At 33.8% G+C, this 19,644-nt stretch overlaps 1 protein-coding gene across 1 annotated transcript; it reads right to left on the bottom strand.

Moving 5' to 3' along the window:
- Positions 1-961: 961 nt before the first annotated feature.
- On the bottom strand, positions 962-9,131 carry LOC107841093 (BTB/POZ domain-containing protein POB1-like). The gene is made up of 4 exons (XM_016685307.2): positions 8,880-9,131; positions 8,727-8,787; positions 2,338-2,617; positions 962-1,957 (listed from the first exon to the last, which is right to left on the bottom strand). Exons 1-4 carry the CDS (start codon positions 9,117-9,119, stop codon positions 1,144-1,146), a joined length of 1,395 nt encoding a protein of 464 aa, XP_016540793.2. The 5' UTR covers positions 9,120-9,131; the 3' UTR covers positions 962-1,143.
- Positions 9,132-19,644: the final 10,513 nt, after the last annotated feature.

Raw genomic sequence — 19,644 nt, 5'->3', positions numbered from 1 at the left:
AGCCCATAAAATTCAAATTTTCGATTTTCCTCTACTAATAGGCAACAAATACTAAAAAGATGTACACGCAGGCTGATCCAGACCACATCATTATCAAAAAAAAAAAAAAAAAAGAAGAGGAAAGTGAAAAAGTAGTAGGGTTATATATATGTTCAAAGTCATGCTTAAGTTGGTCCCATTAGCATAATAATAGGGATTCCACCTTAGGGTGAAGCAATGATGGCTTTGTCTGTTGATAAAAGAGACCATAGATTGAGAGAATTATCACATGGACTTTAGAGCATGTTCTTTTTTCTTTTTGTAGACAAAATCTCTGTACGTTGTTGTAACAACTAGGACTTATAGGAACAGTTTGATGAGTGATCAACAAGACCATGATCTAGGCTGTGACTTCCATTTCACTAAATAAGTGCTTTTCAACAATCGTACTTCAAAGATGCTACAATTAAGTTGAACCAAATGGTCTTTTGATCACCCGAGGAGTTTCTCATTCTTGAATGTCAAGAGTCAAAGAGGAAGGTACACGACAACGAACCTAACAGTCCTTAAGAAACATTACTACTATAACCTCACATGAGACAGTTACGCTTGCGTTGGTGGAGGTTAGATCCTCGTATGATGCCATTCTCGTGACTGGACGTTGTCACTGTTGTCTTATTAACCGGCCTAGTAATTCTCGTTATAGAATATAGTGCCCAACAGCTTAAGGGGAGGGGTGGAATTAGCTCTCTTCTGCCACACTGAGGCGCAAAGAGTACCTGCATTAGGTCTACCTGAAAACCAACATTTACTTTGTATGCTGGAAGTTCAAACACAGCAGGCAGTTAAAGCATGTGGTCAATTGAAAATATAGCAGAAGTGATATCTACAAGCCAAAAGAATTTGAAGCTTTGATGGAACTATATAGAAAGTAGTTAAATACACATCCCAAAGCCACTAGAATCAGAATGATCAAAGTCGCTATTAAATCAAAATATGAAGCTACTCGACAAGTCTGATATTACTATTTTACAACAGTGCAAATATGGCAACAGGTAAAAGCATTATAACCTACCAAACTCTTGTTCATATGTGGTGCACTTTAAGTGAAAAAGTAAGATCTCACTATAATCTAAACCTTCCAGGACTCTTGGCTGCTAAATACTATTGCCTGACAGTAACCTCAGCGCGAAGATAGAGAATTCCATTAATGAAATATACACTATCTCGATCCAGAAATGTGGTCCAATCTACACCAAACAGGTTCCTGCAGCCAACCTTCATGCCCCGGGTGAAGATGTAGTCTCCTTTGTGCTTCCTCACATATTTCTCGTCTGGACTGATACGAGCTGCAAATTCGTAATCAACTGCAAACGACTCTGACCCCTTCTCTTGCATACGCAGAAACAACCCGAAGCAATGGGATCCATTTTGTTGATCCATACTGCAACGTGCTGATAGGAAAAAACCCCGTCCACCCAAATGGAAAGTCTGCGTATAAACTCTACCCACAGGAAAGAGGCGAACACACTCGTCTCTTTTCAAATCTAGGTAGATAATACATTGCTGACGGGGTGTTTCAAAGTGGAGGGCTTTAACCGGTCTGTATTTGTATGCCCTCTGCACATAACAATGGTGCAAGGCATTCCCTGCCTCAGCAGCAATTGAGCCCTGACAATACGGTGCTTCATCCTTGTAAAAAAGAGCCTCTATGACAAGCTTTGAAGCAAGCTCAGGATCAAAGTCGCTGCACATTAGGACTTTCCTCAGCTTTCTCTCTGTCATGAAAGGAAACCGGATGAGGTGACAAAGATGTGAGCTCCATACTTCCCATCGCTCCTCAAGCTTTGGGTAATGCTTGCGAGCCCACTTCAATGCAATGTCATAGACAGCATCCTCAGAATCAATTTGAAGATCGTCACTAGACAAAACGGCCTCAATTCCCAAAAGAGGCAAACTGAATACCTCTTCTTGGAACCTGAAAGATTTAAAGAAATTAAAAAGAATGCAAATGAAGATACTTTTTGTGCATTGCACTCACCAAAAGCAGTTAGTGAAAAAAGTTACAGTATTTACTATCTGTGAGTCAAATAAATAACAAGACTACTTTCAAATTAAAAGAGAAAGTAAAGGAAAATTTGTGAATGAGTAACAATTTGTTAAACTTGACTGATATGGAAATACAATTTTTTTTTCTCTTTAATTAATTTGTTAGTTGGTGCAAGCAGTGAATAACAAGTTCTTGTGATACGGAGGAAAGTAAAAAATAAAATAAATAAATAAAAATCAAAACTTGACAAACTTCACTATCAAATTCAACCAAATCAGAGAAAACAATATCTATATAGAGTTACTCACTTGGTTATGTCCACAAATCGTGCTGCAAGAAACTTCTTTGCAGCATTTGTTAACAACTGAACATCATCAGCCATTAATATATTGGAAGGAAGATTCAAATATAGCAATGCTGAATCAGTTGTCATGTGTAGATTCTGCAGTAAGAAGCTGCAATATCTCATGCACGACACAACTTCAAACTTATCAGCAGCCATCAGCACATCAAACACCCCAGTAGGTGTTGTAGCAGATAAAGCATTACTGTATATAAATTTCAGGAGGTCCATGACCGCAGTCTCTTCTGCTCAATAAAGTTAAGGCAAAAGTTAACTTTCTGTCGACAAACAACAGAAGAAAATAAGTCCAGATAATCTTTCCTTAAAAGGAAAAGAAAGGAAGACAAACAAAGAGGTGTTCAAGAGAATCGCAAATAATTCAACAATCAAGTGTATGGAGAATGCTACTAAACTTGCGAACATCCTACGCCAGAATCCTTGTCAAATTGACTCTTTAGGAATATCTCATATAAAATTCATGTCAATGATCCTATAGTAAAAAAAATGAACATATGTGACACTCTAAAGCTAATAAAAAGAGAAATTCCTCATCTGGTATTTACTTATCCAGTTGTTTGGCAACCGTGGGAAGATCTCAATTTTCATTAATTAATAGTAGGTAATATGATTTATATTTGATGGTATATTGAAAGATGAAGAATGTAGATAGAAATGCATCTGGTTCGTGCAAACCCAAACTCAATTTCCTATTAGAGAAAAATCTAGTTATTCTAAGTTTTTGTCCCTAACAAGAGTCGCTGATAGAAGTGGCGGCAGGTTCATGTTGCTAGATTGCAGGAACCACAAGGATTCGAGGATCGAGTTGATTGCCCAGGAGTTAACTCGAGGATACAATCTCAAAAGAGAAGAAGAAACAGAGAGAGAGAGAGATAAGAGAGAATTGAGAGAGAAGGAATTGAGTTTATTTCATATCCTGATTGTAACTGAATGATTACATGCCCTATTTATAAAAAATACAAGTTGATCGAGCTATTCTAACTAACTGAAACAGTTGCAGCTAACAGACTTGACTAACTGCACTTAAACCAATTTCTGGAACTCGACTGCTGTAGCAACACTGTACTTAACTAACTTTTGAATTCTAACTTGCATTTCTATTTACGATAACAGTACTCCTTCCTAACACAAGATCCTTGTCCTTAAGGATCAAAAGATGGAAACGAGCCTTTAACACATTAACCAATTTCCAGGTGGTTGCATCGGCAGGAAGATCAGTCCATTTCACCAACACCTGAGCAACAGCTTTGTTGCCCTTCTTGACTATCCTTCTTTGCAAAACAGACTCAGACTGAGGACAATTTGGATTAGCCAACTCCACATTAGGGGGGAAGATATAGTGGTAGTTACTTCATAACACTTCTTCCACAAGGAAACATGAACTGTAGGGTGTATCTTGACAGAATTAGGTAACAAGAGAGTGTAGGCCACAGGACCAACCCTTTTTATGATCTGAAAATGTCCGTAGTACTTGGAAGCTAGCTTATGAGTCGAGAGCTGAGAGATAGTAGCTTGCTTGTAGGGTTATACATTGAAGTAGACCCAATCACCAACATTAAAATGTCTATCACTCCTATGTGAATCTGCCTATTGTTTCATCCTCACTTGGGCACTAAGCAAGTGGTGCTTCAATAGCTGCAGCTTAAGCTCCCTATTAAGTAGTGTAGTGTCAACATCTGCAGAAGCATACTCCTGGTAAATAAGGAAGGTGCAGAGGAGGAGGCATCCCATATAGAGCCTCATCAGGTGTAGTCTGAATAGCAGAGTGAAAACAAGTGTTGTACCAATACTCAGCCGTAGGTAAACAGGTGAACCAATTAGAAGCATCATCACTGAAGTAACATCTTAAATAGGTCTCAAGACATCTGTTCAGTACCTCAGTTTGACCATCCGACTGAGGGTGGTAACCTTTGGAAGTATGCACCAACACACCTTGAAGGCCAAAGAGTTCCTGCCAAAAGGAGCTGAGGAAAACAACATCCCTATCACCTGTAATTGCATCTGGTAGACCATGTAATTTCACAACATTATCTAGGAACACCCAACTACAGATTGAGTTGTATAAGGATGTTTCAGGGGAAGGAAATGGCCATACTTGCTCAGTCTGCCAACCACTACTAAAATGACCTTATAACCATGAGATTTAGGCAAACCATGAATGAAATCCATCCTAATTTGAGATCATACTACCTCAGGGATGGGTAGAGGTTTCAGTAAACCAGGGTAAGCAGCAAGATCTGATTGATTTTTCTGACATACATCACTCCTTTGAATGAACTCCTTCACTTCTGTTCTCATGTTCGTCCAATAGAATAGTGTTAGAAACCTCTTGAGAGTGGCTTCCTATCCTGAATGGCCTCCATGAGTACCAGTATACCACAGAGTCATGATATCAGTTCCCAGACTCTAAACCTTACCAATCACTAATTTCCCTTTCTTCTCAATTGACCCTGTAACCAAGTGATTTTTTTATGAGGGGAACGGTCAACCTGTAAGTCTGCAATTAGCTTCTTGAGCTCAGGATCAGTATGCCAACTTTCTACAATAGCATCAAACAGATCGGTAGTGGTAGGGGAAGTAATAAGAGCAAGTAACTCGGCACCAGTAACCCTTGAGAGGGCATCAACCACTTTATTTTCAGAATTTGTATGCAATTTTTGTTTCATTAAGAAGTTCAATGCCTTTTGATCCTAACAGATACTGTGGCCACTAAGTAACAGCCTGAACAATAGCAACAAGTTCCCTATCATATATTGATAATGCAACATGTTTTGGAAATAAAGCGTTGCTAATAAAAGCTATAGGGTGCCCTTCCTGCATCAGTACAACACCAATACCATATTCACTGGCATCAGTTTCCACAACAGATGGCTTGCTAGCATCAGGTAAAGCCAGGACATCTTTAACCTGTACAAATGCATCATGAGCAGCAGAGTTCCATTTAAACATTTCCTTCTTTGTCAAATCAATAAGAGTCTTGTAGATAACTCCCAAACCTTGGATGAATCTCCTGTAATAACCAGTCCTAAAAAACCTCTTCACTGCTTTAATATAGTAGGAAGAGGCCAATTCCTGACAACTTGGATCTTCTGAGGATTAGTAGAGACACCTTCAGCAGTGATAAAATGACCAAGATACTCAATTCTGTGAACACCAAAGAAGCACTTGCTTTTCTTGGCAAACAACTAATGCCCAACCATTTTCAAAAACACAGACCTCAAATGTACCACATGTTCTTCCATAGTTCTACTATAAATCAGAATATCATTAAAGAAAACCAACACATACTTCCTTAAAAACTTTTGAAATACAGAATTCATCAATCCTTGAAAGGTTACAGGAGCATTTGATAATCCAAAAGGCATGACTAAGTACTCAAAATGTCCATAATGAATTCTAAAAGCAGTTTTAGGAACATCTTCTTTAGCCATCCTCAATTGATGATATCCAAACCTTAAGTCAATTTTGGAGAAGACCTTGGATCCACCTAGCTCACCTAATAGGTCTTCCACAATAGGGATTGGATTCAAGTCCCTATAATCAACACATAATCTCCATGTGTCATCCTTCTTGATGACCAACACTACAGGTGAGGCAAAAGGATTGCAACTAGGCTGAATAATTCCATGGTCCATCATTTGTTGTACCATTTTTTCAATAATATCCTTCTAAACTGAATATCTGTAAGGTCTCTTATTCACAGATACAACCCCAGGTTGTAATACAATCCTATGATCAAGGATACCCCTAGAAGGTGGTAGATTAATAGTTTCTTCAAACAAAGCAACAAATTCTGATAATACCTGTAATAGTGTAGGATCTTCCTTGTGATCGGTGTCAACTTTTGATGGATGCCACTTTGCTTCATTAATTCCTTGAGGGATCACCTGAATCATACACAATTGAGATTGCATTCCAGAGTGCTTTGCTAATTTCCTAGAGTTAACACTTGACAACTAGAGCCTTTGAGTAGATGTTTTCTCCCCTTATACCAAAACTCTACTGTCAAATTTCTAAAATTCAACGTGATATCACCAAGTATCAGCAACCACTGAACTACCAATACAATACCACAAGATCCCAAAGGTAACAATAAGAAATCAACACAGAACTCAGGACTTTGTAACAACCAAGTAATAGTAGTCACCTTATCCACCTTCGTGCTATCATTTGCAGCAGCTACTACCTCAGGGTTAATAGATCTTACTTCACACCCTAACTTCTTGACCAATTCAGTATTTATAAAGTTATGAGAGCTCCTTGTATCAATCAGGAATTCCATTTTTGAGTGATAACCAGTTAGTTACCTTCAAGGCTCTAAATCCCAAGGATCCATTCAAGGCATGTATAGAAATCTCCATGTGCTCTACAGGCTGCCCTAATTCTAACTCCTCATCTTGGGCTTCTGCTTCTAAATCTTCTACTGATGCCTCTAATTCTTCTGTCTCATCTACTTCTAACAAATACAATTGCTTGAAAGTTTTACATTTGTGTCCAGACATATACTTCTCATTGCAGAAATAGCACAGGCCTTCTGCTCTTTTGCCATTCATCTCTTCAATACTCAAAGTTCTCTCATTCAATCCCTTAGAAAAACTAGAATTTGTGCTATAAGGAGTAGGCAAAATGCCTTTGCCGCTAGAAGTTACTTCTGATCTGCAAACCTCTTTGCAGTTACCTAAGAATGATTAGTGGGTGTTGCCTCACAGCCAATAGGTAACCTTCTTGCATTCTTGCAAATTTGTATACTTGAGAGAGAGGGGAAGGTTTGATTAGTGGGTGTTGCCTCACAGCCAATAGGTAACCTTCTTGCATTCTTGCAAATTTGTATACTTGAGAGAGAGGGGAAGGTTTGGTGATCTTAACAACTATATTCAATTCTATTTTTAAGCCTCCAATGTAACTACTGATAGCATTCTCCTCCGATAGGTTCACACTACTGATAGCATTCTCCTCCGATAGGTTCACTCTTGTCAAACTTCTTTCAAAAGTTGCCTCTGATTCCCTTACACTTTTTGTCTGCTTAATCTTTTTAATCTCTTCCATGGGATCATCAAAATCGATCCCAAATCTCACCACTAAAGCACCAACATACTCCTTCCAGCTGATAGTTTGTGAGTACTGTCTATACCATATAAAAGAAACATGTCATTGGATGGCTGCACCCTCCAATTGCAATGATGCAATGTTAACCTTCTCATCAACTTCAATATTCTCCATAGAGAAGAATTTCTTGATCTTGAACCCCAAAAAACTTCAAGAATTCCATTCTTGACCATTGAGTGAAATGAGATTGTTGAAAATTCGAAGCAGCATGAAAATGAGAATACCAAAATTAGGGCTCCTTATTAACGGTCCAGAGTCTCTACATGCACCAATGGAACAATGTTCTCCTATTCTGTCCCATCAATGGCTGTTTCAATTCCGTATCAACGTGATCCAAATTCTCCAATGATGAAACCTTGCCAGCTAAATGTCCCAGCTCTGTTACCAAGCTCTACAACATCTCACGCAAATCTCTAATTTCTGCAGTAGTAGTTTCTAAAGTTGAGTCACCAGTTTCTCTTGCTCCTTTCACCATTGTTGCCGAGGTCGAGTGGCTTTGATACCAATGTTACTCAGTTGTAGGAACCACAAGGATTCGATTATCGAGTTGATTGCCCAAGAGTTAACTCAAAAATACAAATCTCAGAAGAGAAGAAGAACAGAGAAAGAAATAAAGAGAATAGAGAGAAAAGTAATTGAGTTTATCTCATATCATGATTGTAACTGAATGATTACATGCCCTATTAATAGAAAATACAAGTTGATCGAGCTATTCGAACTAACTGAAATAGTTGCAGCTAACAGACTCAACTAACTGCACTTTAACTAATTTCTAGAGCCCGACTGCTGTAGCAAAACTGTACTTAACTAACTTTTGAATTCTAACTTGCATTTATTTATGATAACAGTTCATCCTTTGACAAACATTGGATTTTTCAACCCTACCATGAGGAGTATGAATTGCCATTGCTGCAATCTTCATCTAATTTAGGTGAGCCAATACAACTCAAAGATATATTCTTTTCTTCGTCCTTAATCATCTTATGCTTTTCTCTTTGACCATGCCTATACGTTTCCAACTCTGGCATGGATACCACAACCTTGGAGGTATCAATTGTATTAACTGCTTATGGGGTAGGGTGGGGGCGATGAGCCTGTGTGACAAGGCCCATAGTACCGTAGAGCCAGACATGCATTGACATCGGTTTTATTCCCGATTCAATCAGGAAAGAAATGTAGTTGAAAACTGAATCTTTAACACAAGAAAGCACCAGTCAAATTACAACTTACCTGACACATGGATTTGTATAGTTACATGTTGTTGCTGTGACTCTTTCATGCCAACGAACAACTACGCAGAAAACAAGTAATTGTTTTAAGAAAAATAAAAGGCAACATGGAATGCCTAATAAGGCAAAAATTATTATATCAAGCACGACTCACCTTATAAAAGAATTGACTCTTAGCTGCCAAAATGGCAGAACTTATATGTAAAGTTCTCACACGAAGGGGGTTTGAGGAGTCCATGTTCATAGATGAATAGGTACCAGGGAGATTTGTGGCCATCGCAATGCCAGAAGGCGATTCCTCAAGCATTCCTACAGCTTCTTCACGTTCGTCATCAGCAAGACCATTATCCTTTTCCAGCAAATTACAACTTACTTTCTTCTTCCCAAATTGCATGACCACATCCACATTATCTGACAAATGAAAGAGATAAGCATTCACAAGTGAATAAATAGGAAAAGTCGAGCAATTAATAGTGTAGAACTCCCAAATAGACAACTAACATATTTTGTTATATTTAAACATCTAACTTGTTTCGACATCAAACAGAACCATATAAAGAAAATTGGGATGCTCATCCATTATTACCTTTATTTTAACAAAAAGCAAAGAATTCTAAGTTAGAGAAGAAAATGCAACCACATCCCCACTCAAGGGGGAAAAAGCCCAACAACTACTGCGATAATTCAACTCTAAGCTATCGTTTACATCGCTATGTTTTTATGCTAAATGGCAAATGGGATATCCAATTCCAGATATATGTATAACACAGAAGCCAAAAATCAATGGACTAAAAGATTTTAAACCCTAACAGATAAGTCTAAAAAAATCCATTTTATGTCTTGGTTTCTTCTCTCCTATGTAACAAAAAATCTATGGTAAAAATAGTTTTTTTTCATTCATGAAAACAATCCAAGGCAGAAGCTGAGATCTAATCAGATTGTTTTGACATCTGTTCTGCTAAAAGCAAAAATCTATGGGGAAAAAAGATGATTTTTTCTGTAATTGGATGATAACAGAAAACCAAAACTCTAAAGATTTTAAAATATAAAGCCCTAATCAGGCATTCAAAAAACAACCATTTCTTGATTCTTTTTCTCTCCTAACACCAAAAATGGGAAAAATATAAATACACCCTATATATTAAAATTCAGAAAAGCAAACCATTTCCTCTTCTGTTGATTTCTTCTCTCCTGCGCTTGAGTTTTCGCGCCCAATCAACAACTATACTGAAACATTCTTCGTGGCTTGTTTTGAGTTCAGGAAAGTCCGGACTAATCTCTATCATCAAGACCCTATCGGAGTAGTTTTTTTCATCAAAGGCAAACCTGAAGTCTGGTTCGGTACCTGACCTAATAAACCTACGCCCTGTGGCCGAATTGGAATTCATGATAGCCGGAAGATCAAACAATAGAGTTGTTTCAACAAAATTGAATCAAGTGAAAAAACCTAAGACGGACACAAATGAAAATGAAGGAACATCAGTGTGGTTTTTATACAAGATGTAAAGATTTACAATGAGGAGAAATCCAATTCGAAATCCAGGTAATAAGTTGAGATTACACTGTGGATTACGAAAATCTGGCTTCTCAGAAAAACACTTAACTTTATGGGAAGTACTTAAATACACATCCCAAAGTCCACTGGAATCCGCATGATCAAAGTAATTGTAAGATCAAAACATGAAACTACTCAACAAGTCTAATTTTGCTAATTTACAACGATGCAAATATGGAAACAGGCGAAAAGCATTACAATCCGAAGACAACTGGCCCATTCTCTTCCATTCCTAGGTATATTCCGAAGCAATGGAATCCACTTTGTTGATCGCGTATTGCATTGAGATGACAGGAAAAACTCCTGTCCACCCAAATGGGAAGCCTGAGAATAAACTCTACCAGCAGGAAAGAGGCTAGCACACTCGTCTCTTTTCAAATCTAGGTAAACAACACACTGCTGATGAGGCGTTTTGAAGTGGAGAGCTTTAACCGGTCTGTATTTTTATGCCCTCTATCTCCACATAACGATGGTGTAAATTAGCATTCAGGGCCTTGTCAGCCTTATAAAGCAGAGCCTCTAAGACAAGCTTTGAAGCAAGCTTAGGATCAAAGTCATTGCACGTCATGCATGATTTTATTCAGCTTCCTGTCTGTCATGCATGGAAATCGAATGAGGTAACCAAGATGTGAGGCCCATACTTCCCGTTGTTCCTCAAGCTTTGGGTAACGCATACGAGCCCATTTCAATGCAAAGTAAAAGGCAGCATCCTATGAAGCAATCTGAAGATCATCACTGGACAGAAAAACCTCAATTCCCGAAAGAGGCAAACTCAATACATTTTGATGGAACCTGAAGGACTTAAAGAAAAAGAAGGCAAATGAAGAAATACTTTTTTTCCCTCAAACTAATTTGCATGCCTGTGCATTGCACTCACCAACAGCAGTTAATGGAAAACTTATTCATTATATGTGAGTCAAATAAAAAGATCACTTTCAAATTAAATGAAAACATAACGTAAAAATAACAATTGATTAAAGCATGGCCGAAGTAAGAAAGATAGTAAGTCCGTATTCAACTATCTTTATTAGTCTATTCGGGTAATTTAATTGGGAATAAGTTATCCCGAAATTAATTATTGCGGAATAAGTTATCTCCATCATATATATATATATATATATATATATAAGATAATGTTAGGATCGAGAATCCCGGATAGTGCGGAATTAAACAAAGTAATCGTTTGAAACGATAATAATGATAAGTTGAGAAAATAAAGGAGGCACAAATTTAACGTGGTTCGGTCAACTTGACCTACGTCCACAACCAAAAGAGAAACAACTTCACTAAATACCAACGGAACAAAAAGAGTACAAAGATACAAAAGAGAGTACAAAATTAAAGTAATTAAATACTCTAATAGCCCAAATACCCAAAAGAATAACCTCACAAAGATTACTCCAAAAAAGAGGTTCACTCAAATTATTTTCCAACACAACTCTCTTACAAATACTCTCTAAAAAAAAAAAACACAACTAAATCTTCTTCAAATGTTGGTGTACTTCTCTAAATGGTATATACCAAAGAGGGTGGAAATACCTCTATTTATAGGCACAAAACAAACCTACGTTGATGTCATTAATGACATCAACACACTACTTTGCCAACCAAATTTGACAAGAAAACAACTTGCATACAATGTTGGACTAGCCAACCAAATTTGACAAGAAACAAATTGCATGCAATGTTGGACTAGCCAACCAAATTTGACAAAGCCAACAAATGATTTTGCAAGTGTTTGGTAGCAACTTTGTTTGACCAAGTGAGAATCCAAGAAACAAATAAAAGGCCACATTACAGATAACTTATCTAATCATTATAATATAAATGGTTGGATAAATACTCTCGAAATTACCTAATCTGCATTTTATTTCGGGATTATTATGAATCATATACCTCCTACCGAGCAACTCTTTAAGTATGATTCAACTATGACTAGTTACTTGGTCCCGTTTAGCCATGAGAAATATTCATTTTTTTTTTTTTGAAAAATTATTTCACTTTATTCAAAACGTGTTGTTTGGCAATTAAAATTCAAATACAACTGTATTTGAAAAAGTGAAAACAATCCTCAACCTATTTTCACTTTTTTTTATATCACTAGGAGTTTGCAAAAATCGAATCGACCAATAAATCGAACCGATAAAAATGTTATTGGTTTATTGTTATTGGTTTATTGCGTTAACGGTTTTTTAATGGTTTTATAAAAAAAAAATTACTGAGTTATTGGTTCGGTTTCTATTTTTTTATTGGGTTATGGGTAAATCGATAACCCAATAAGAATCTTCCAAATTACACTTTACCCCTACATATACATACATACACACACACACGTATATATATAAAACCTACTCTATATTTCCCTTTCATTTCTACAAACCTATTCAATTTCCCGAAAATCTATTCAAGCTTGAAGATTCTTGTAAAATAAAACACATCATGTCGATTTTTTGCTGCAACTATGATTTTGTTTCTTTTCCTGTTAGTTTCTACTATTTCGATTTTATGCATATTTTCTTAGCGTTTAAACCGAAATCGAGTTGTTAAGGAATAAAAGCCGATAAACCGAACCATTGAGGACTAAAACCGATAAACCGAAAATCGATAAAAAATATCTTATTGGTTTGATTACTGGTTTAGCATATTTAAAAAATCGATAATCAATAAACAAAATCGATAATACATAAAACCGTACTGAACCGACCGATGCACACCCCTACATCTCACTATTTCACATTTGTCTCTCTAAAAAATCTAAAGAAAATAAAAAATCTTTCAAAAAGATATGATCAAACATAACTCCAACTTCAACTTCAAAAGTTTTAAATTTTCCTGGCCAAATGCCTACTTAATAAATATCAATTGATAGATGAGCAATGTGTAAGCTAAGATTTTAGCTTCAAATAGAAATAGAACTCGTTGATGGTCGAAAGTGGCTAATTTGTTAAACTTACCCCTAACACGAGACGTGGGCTTATATTTCCCTTGCATCTCTATTGAGACAACAAATCTAAACTCAAAACCCAAAAGAAACTAAAAGCTCAATCTTACGAAAATGAAGGAAAACAGTTGGAAATATCGCAATTTAGCTTATCATATAAATATTTAAAATTTCAATCATTTTAAATAGTCACATAAATTCTTGATTTTGCTTAAAAGTTTGGATACATCATAGAAGAATGTGATGTATCCGTATAAAATTAAATGAGGTATTCAGAAGAATGTGATGTATCTATGTGAAATGCGATGTATCAATGTAAAACTAAGCGATGTATCCATATAAAATTAAGTGATGTATCTATGTGGACTAAATCAGAAATTTTTTAGTAATTTTGGGGAAAAAAAAACTGGGATAGATAGTAATTAGCTCCAAAAGAGTTGGATTTATATAACTTTAAAGAAACATATGTTCCTTTAAAGAAATGAACTAATTGAAGAAGAATTTCCAATTATTATTCTCCAAATTTGTACTTAAAGGAAGACAAAAGAAGAATAAGAAGGCCATCAAAAAGATTTGAGGATGTTATTATGCACTAACAAGGCTTTTTAATATTTCCTAATTAAAAATATGAAAATATACTAAATTTGGTTGGTTATTAGTACCTTCGAGACATAATTAATTCATATTTATACTTTTGTTAGTACAAATCCAACAATTTCTTATCATTGTTATTGATTCCAATACATGGCCAAAGTGGAATGCTGTCTTCTCATGGAACATAACAATAAAAAGAGTGATAAAAAGTTTGTCTTTATTTTTTAATTTTTTTTTAAAGAAGAGGAAAATTAACATTTTGTTAATACTTTAATTATATTATTGCTAAATGCCGGACATGAAGAACATTGTTATTAATTAAATGGATTATTATTATTATTATTATTATACCAAGGATCATGGAAGTTGGCAGCCTTGGCAAATATAGTATATTGCATCTCTATTAATAGCACATCATTATGCTTATCATGTCATTGAGATTGATATGTTTTTCTAATTATGAAATATGCTGAGGATTTTTTAATGAATCATAACTTTACCATAATGAAATTCCTTATTCTTTTTCTTTTTGGATCATAGTTTAAGAAATATTCGTAGTGCGTATAAATTTGTAAGTTTATTCACTTCAAAATAACTTTAAATATGCGGTTTTTATAATTAGGCCCGAGAAAAATTAGGGTAGATAAATCCTTCAAACAAAATGTCTTGTATGAAATTTTATCATGTCTAATATTCATTCATTTTTACTTGAACTTCAATCACATATCAAGTTTCATATAACTTTAGTTCATTTATTTTTGCTTGAACTTGAGTTGTTTCTGGCTAAACTCAACGATTTTTGCCAGAACTTCAATCATATTACATGAATTCAGTCATTTTTGCCTAAACTTTGGCCATTTTCATCTGAAGTTCAATCACTTTTACTTAAACTTCAACGACTCAGTCATTTACTTATGCTTGAACCTTAACCATATGTAACTTCATATATTTTTATTTGAAGTTAGGTTCCTAATCAAATGTCACATATTTGAAGTGGATAGACGTGTAAAATAATTTTAAAAGAAGCCTTTGGACGTGATTAGCTTTTTGATACGAATTCAAATTTAATCGAATCCTATATATACCAGTCATAACCAAACGAAACTAGGGTAATTCAATTTTCATAAAGTGTAACTAATTGGAGAAACATTTCCAATTTTTTTATTTTAATTTGTTGTTAAGTTGTAACTGAATGTTTATAAGCAGAAGAGAAGAAAAGACTAGAGAATGACACAACTTGCAGAAAAAAAAAATCAGTTGATGAAATGAAAACTTACAAGAAAAAAATTTAAGAAAGGACAGTGGCATGTGGGCAGTTTGTAATTTGCTACCAATGGAATAGATGGTTGGATTTAACAGGTGATGATGATGATGATGAAGAAGAAATTTTTAAAAATATATGAGTATACATTTCAGAGAATAAAGTATTATGTCGCAGATTGAAATTGATTATTAAATAAAAATTGGTATAGGCAGTGGCAGAAATAAAACATTTCTTATAAAAAAGATCTCAATTTCTATGTTTTAGAACTCATAATTTTAAATTCCTTTAAAAAAAAAAAAATTATCGTAAAAATACGGATTAAAAATATTTTTGAACTATTCAAAATAGAATAATTTTGCCTCTCGTGCCTCTCTATTTGTTTTAAGTGGCTCAAAAATAGTTGAGTAACTACGAAAGCATTTTTGTCCCAAAAGCAAAATAAAGACAAAAATTATCATATTTTAGAGTAGTTCCAAGGTATTTATAGTTCTTTTTTCCTAGCTTATTTCAACTTTTGCGAATTATAATTGTCTATTAAAAGTTTTTAAATTATTTTTCAAAAGGCAAAGTCATTTCATGGGACAACCCCATTTTGTCCATTAAGCCATATTAGTATAAGGTTAGATTTGGTACTTGCTTCTTCTTTCTACCTTCTGTTACATCTAATATAATTAACCTGCAAATCTTTTCACTGTTCCTTTCATGTCTATCTTCTGTCAACAATATTGTCATTGGGATAGAGAGAATCTCATCATCATGAATAATTGAAAGAAAATGATCATGAGACCTATCAATACTTTCTTTTTAAAAATGTAAATATATAGTACTCTCTCCGTTTTATAATAAATGAATTGTTGGATTTTGGTACACAGATTAAGGAAAAATCGTTAAAGACATAAATTTAACATAACTTTCTATTTTTACTCCAAAAAAAAAAAACTGACTTTGTAATACATTTTCAAAAGTTAATTGGTTGTCAAATCATAAAGATAAATTTGAAAAAAAAATTCAATGATTCACTTATTTTGAAACACCAATAAATACTCCAACAATTCATTTATTTCGAAACGAAGGGAGTATTTACTAAGTCGAAGCAGAACCTTGTCATAAATGATAAAATTATTGTCATGTGGTCAGCAGTGGCGGAGTCAGGATTATCATTGAGGGAATTCTGAAGTAAACATACGAATTAACAGAAGGGGTTCAACATTTACTATATATACATAAAAAAATATTTTTAACCATGTAAAACTAGTAAAAATAGTATAAAAAACTCGAATTCCCTGAATGAAAGGTGGTTCCGCCCCTGGACTGACCAGAAGGTCACGGATAAAGCTGTGAAAATAGCTTCTTGTAAAAATGCAGCAAAAATACATTATACCCTTATGATTTGGCACTTCTCCAAACTCGGTACATATTGAAAGTTTGACGCATGCATCAAATTGCTCTTTTTTTTTTTAATGTGTATGTGTTCCAACACCTTAGTGATAGTCTCTTTTTTTTGTTTTAATTTTCCCTCGATGTCTAATACTCATATTAGAGTCTGGCTAATCCGTATTCTCGCCAGAAAGTCCCGTACATAGCCAAATTCCACCAAACTATTTCCTTTCTTTTCCCTTCGAAATGGTGGGGAAGGGAGGAAGATATGCTTTGAACTTCAAAATATTTGGAGAGACTTTTGTGGCCAACAGAGATATGTGGGTTCAGAATTCTGATAGATTTTTTTAATTTGATAAATATATACTCCCTCCGTTTTAAAAAGAATGATCTAATTTGACTTGATACGGAGTTTAAGAAAATAAAGAAGATTTTTGAATGTACCAAAATGTCATTCAATCTTGTGGTCCTAAACATGTCATGTGAAAAATTAAAATTAAAAAGTTGTTAAAAAGAGAAAGGGATCATTCTGTTTTAAACGAACTAAAAAAAAGTAGATTATTCTTTTTTAAACGGAGAAAGTATATATTTATATATTTGGAGCTCGAATAATTGTGCTTGACAAGAATATGTGTACTTTATTAAAGATCTTTTTGATCATGGGATGTAACATGTAGGATTATTTGAAACATGTAGCTTATTTATTTCATAAAGATACATATAAGATTTGTGTATATTTTGTAGCCTTTTCAAACTTTACTTCTGAAATTATACAAAATATGTTATTGCTATTGATATAACATGTGATATATTTTATAAAACAAGAAGTTCATGAATCAATATATAATACTTAATAAAGAAAGAATATAGACAAGGTGATGTGGCACTTTTCTATAATAGACCTTCATTTTTATTTATTTTTTCTCCTTTTTTTGAGTTTCTTTTTCTATTTTTTTCCTCTATTCTTTTCATGAGTCAATTAATTTGCTTAACAATTAAAATGAATATATCAATTACTATTTCATTTATTCATATTCTTTAATATACAAACTTAATGGTCTTTATTTTCATTACTTCCATGACTTTTGATGATCATAACTCTTAAGTTATATTAAGTAATATTCATGATATTCTTTGATATTTCATATTAAAGGCATCTTTTTCACCCCAAACTATACCCGAAAAGTTGAAGCCATATCTAAACTATATTAGTGACCTATTACACACCTAAACTATAAAAAAGTGAAACTATTTACACCCTGTCAGGCTACCACCACTTGCATGTGGTGTAGTGTTTTACACGCGCTGCCACGTTAGCACCACGTCAGAAAAAAGTATCACTTTTTTATAGTTAAAGTGTGTAATAGGTCACTTATATAGTTTAGGTATAGATTCGACTTTTCGACTATAGTTTGGGGTGGAAACGATGACTTTTTTCTTAATTTTTTTAGCCGTTTACTTTTATTATTTAATAGACTGGACGCGCCTAAAATAAGTGTAACACATGCGCCTTAAAATGGGGGGCGCGGGGAGGTAATAATATCATTTTTTTATAGTTAAAGTGTGTAATAAGTCACTAGTATAGTTTAGGTATGACTTAGACTTTTCGGGTATAGTTTAGGGTGGAAAAGATGCATTTTCCCTTTTGTCCTATAAATAGAGGTATTATGAGTATTTTTTCCCTCCATCATCAAGATTAAAACTATTTCTTTCATTATGTATTGTTTAGAATTTTCATTCTTTAAACTTTCATATATTTTTTACCAAAAATAAATAAAAATCATTTGCGTATCTTCAAAAAGAGTGAATTTGTTGAAGAAGAGACATTCGATATGGTTGATACGTTAGCATATTTGATCGTTGTTATTCTTTATGGTGTTTTCTTCTAACTTGAATATAGTGGATGCCTTCATAGTTTTTGATGCCCTTTTGCTTTTCATGTTGTGATTTTCCTATTCACTTTCTATTGAGGTCTGATTCATTTACTTTAAGTTGTTTAATTTGTTTATGACCACAATGACATCATACGATAAATATATGTCTTACAATGTAAATGAAGGATTTATATCAGGTAATGCTTGAGAAATCTTTTCGTTGCATCTTTTTAGTATTATAGAATTAATTTTTAATTATTGAAGTGTTTTTAAGCCAAAATAACTTTTGAACACTTTCACAATGCAAGTGCGAGTATATAAATATCAACTTAAATATTTATTTGTTTGCCAATTTCAATAATAGGTAGAACTAATATGGAGATGGAAATTCTGAAACTCATCACAATATAGCTTGAGTAAAAATATAAATCATTATCTATAATCTTAGATCTAAATCGATTAGCCATAATCATATAGAGAAATTAAAATTTCTCAGTCACTTAGAAAATAAAGAGAAGAAAATATATTTATTTTCAAATCTCTTAATTATGTGTAAGAATATGATGTACAAAAATAAAAATTGCTTATAAAAGATCATAAAATTAAACAAATTATAATGAATCGTTGAATCTACATTGTCAGTCTTTAACTTAAGATTAATGCAGGTTGCATCGTGGATAATTATTTAAGTGCTTTTAAAATCTTATTAATGTGAAAGAAACTTTTCAACATGAAACAAATAATTTTAAAAAAATATATATAGAAAAGGTAGAATTTTAATATAAATCCTAACATTAGAGGTTTTTTTCCTAATAATAAAATATTTTGGTATGTGTAATGAAATCATTTCAAATATTATTTTTCTAATTCCTCTTAATTCTCTTTTCTCTACTTTTCTACTTTATTTTTTTGAATTTAATATATATTGAATGTGGTATTCATTTGAAAATTTTAATGTAATCTTTAATCTTTAATCTTTGTATATATATAAATAAATAAATTTTATTCATAAACGTCGACTTGACTATTTTTTTTGTCATAAAGGAAGTGATGTGGCACCTCTCTATGGCCTTCATTCCTATCTTTTTTTTTCTCATTTTTTTAGTCTTTTTTTCATTTTTTGAGATATTTTTTCAATTTTTATTCATAACCTATTTAATAAATTACTTTAAAAACCTCACTAAATACATGCAAGAGTTAAAGTTCACGTTTGACAATCAATTTAAATCTTTAAGGAGACCTCTTTCTCTTGTCATCCCATATCATGCTAATTACAATGGCTTTTCATATACTTTTCTATGTAGTTTTCATATA

The sequence above is a fragment of the Capsicum annuum genome, chromosome 1 (assembly GCF_002878395.1).
Source record: "Capsicum annuum cultivar UCD-10X-F1 chromosome 1, UCD10Xv1.1, whole genome shotgun sequence".
NCBI classification, from domain to species: Eukaryota; Viridiplantae; Streptophyta; class Magnoliopsida; order Solanales; family Solanaceae; genus Capsicum; species Capsicum annuum.
This window is presented reverse-complemented; position numbering and strand designations above follow the sequence as displayed.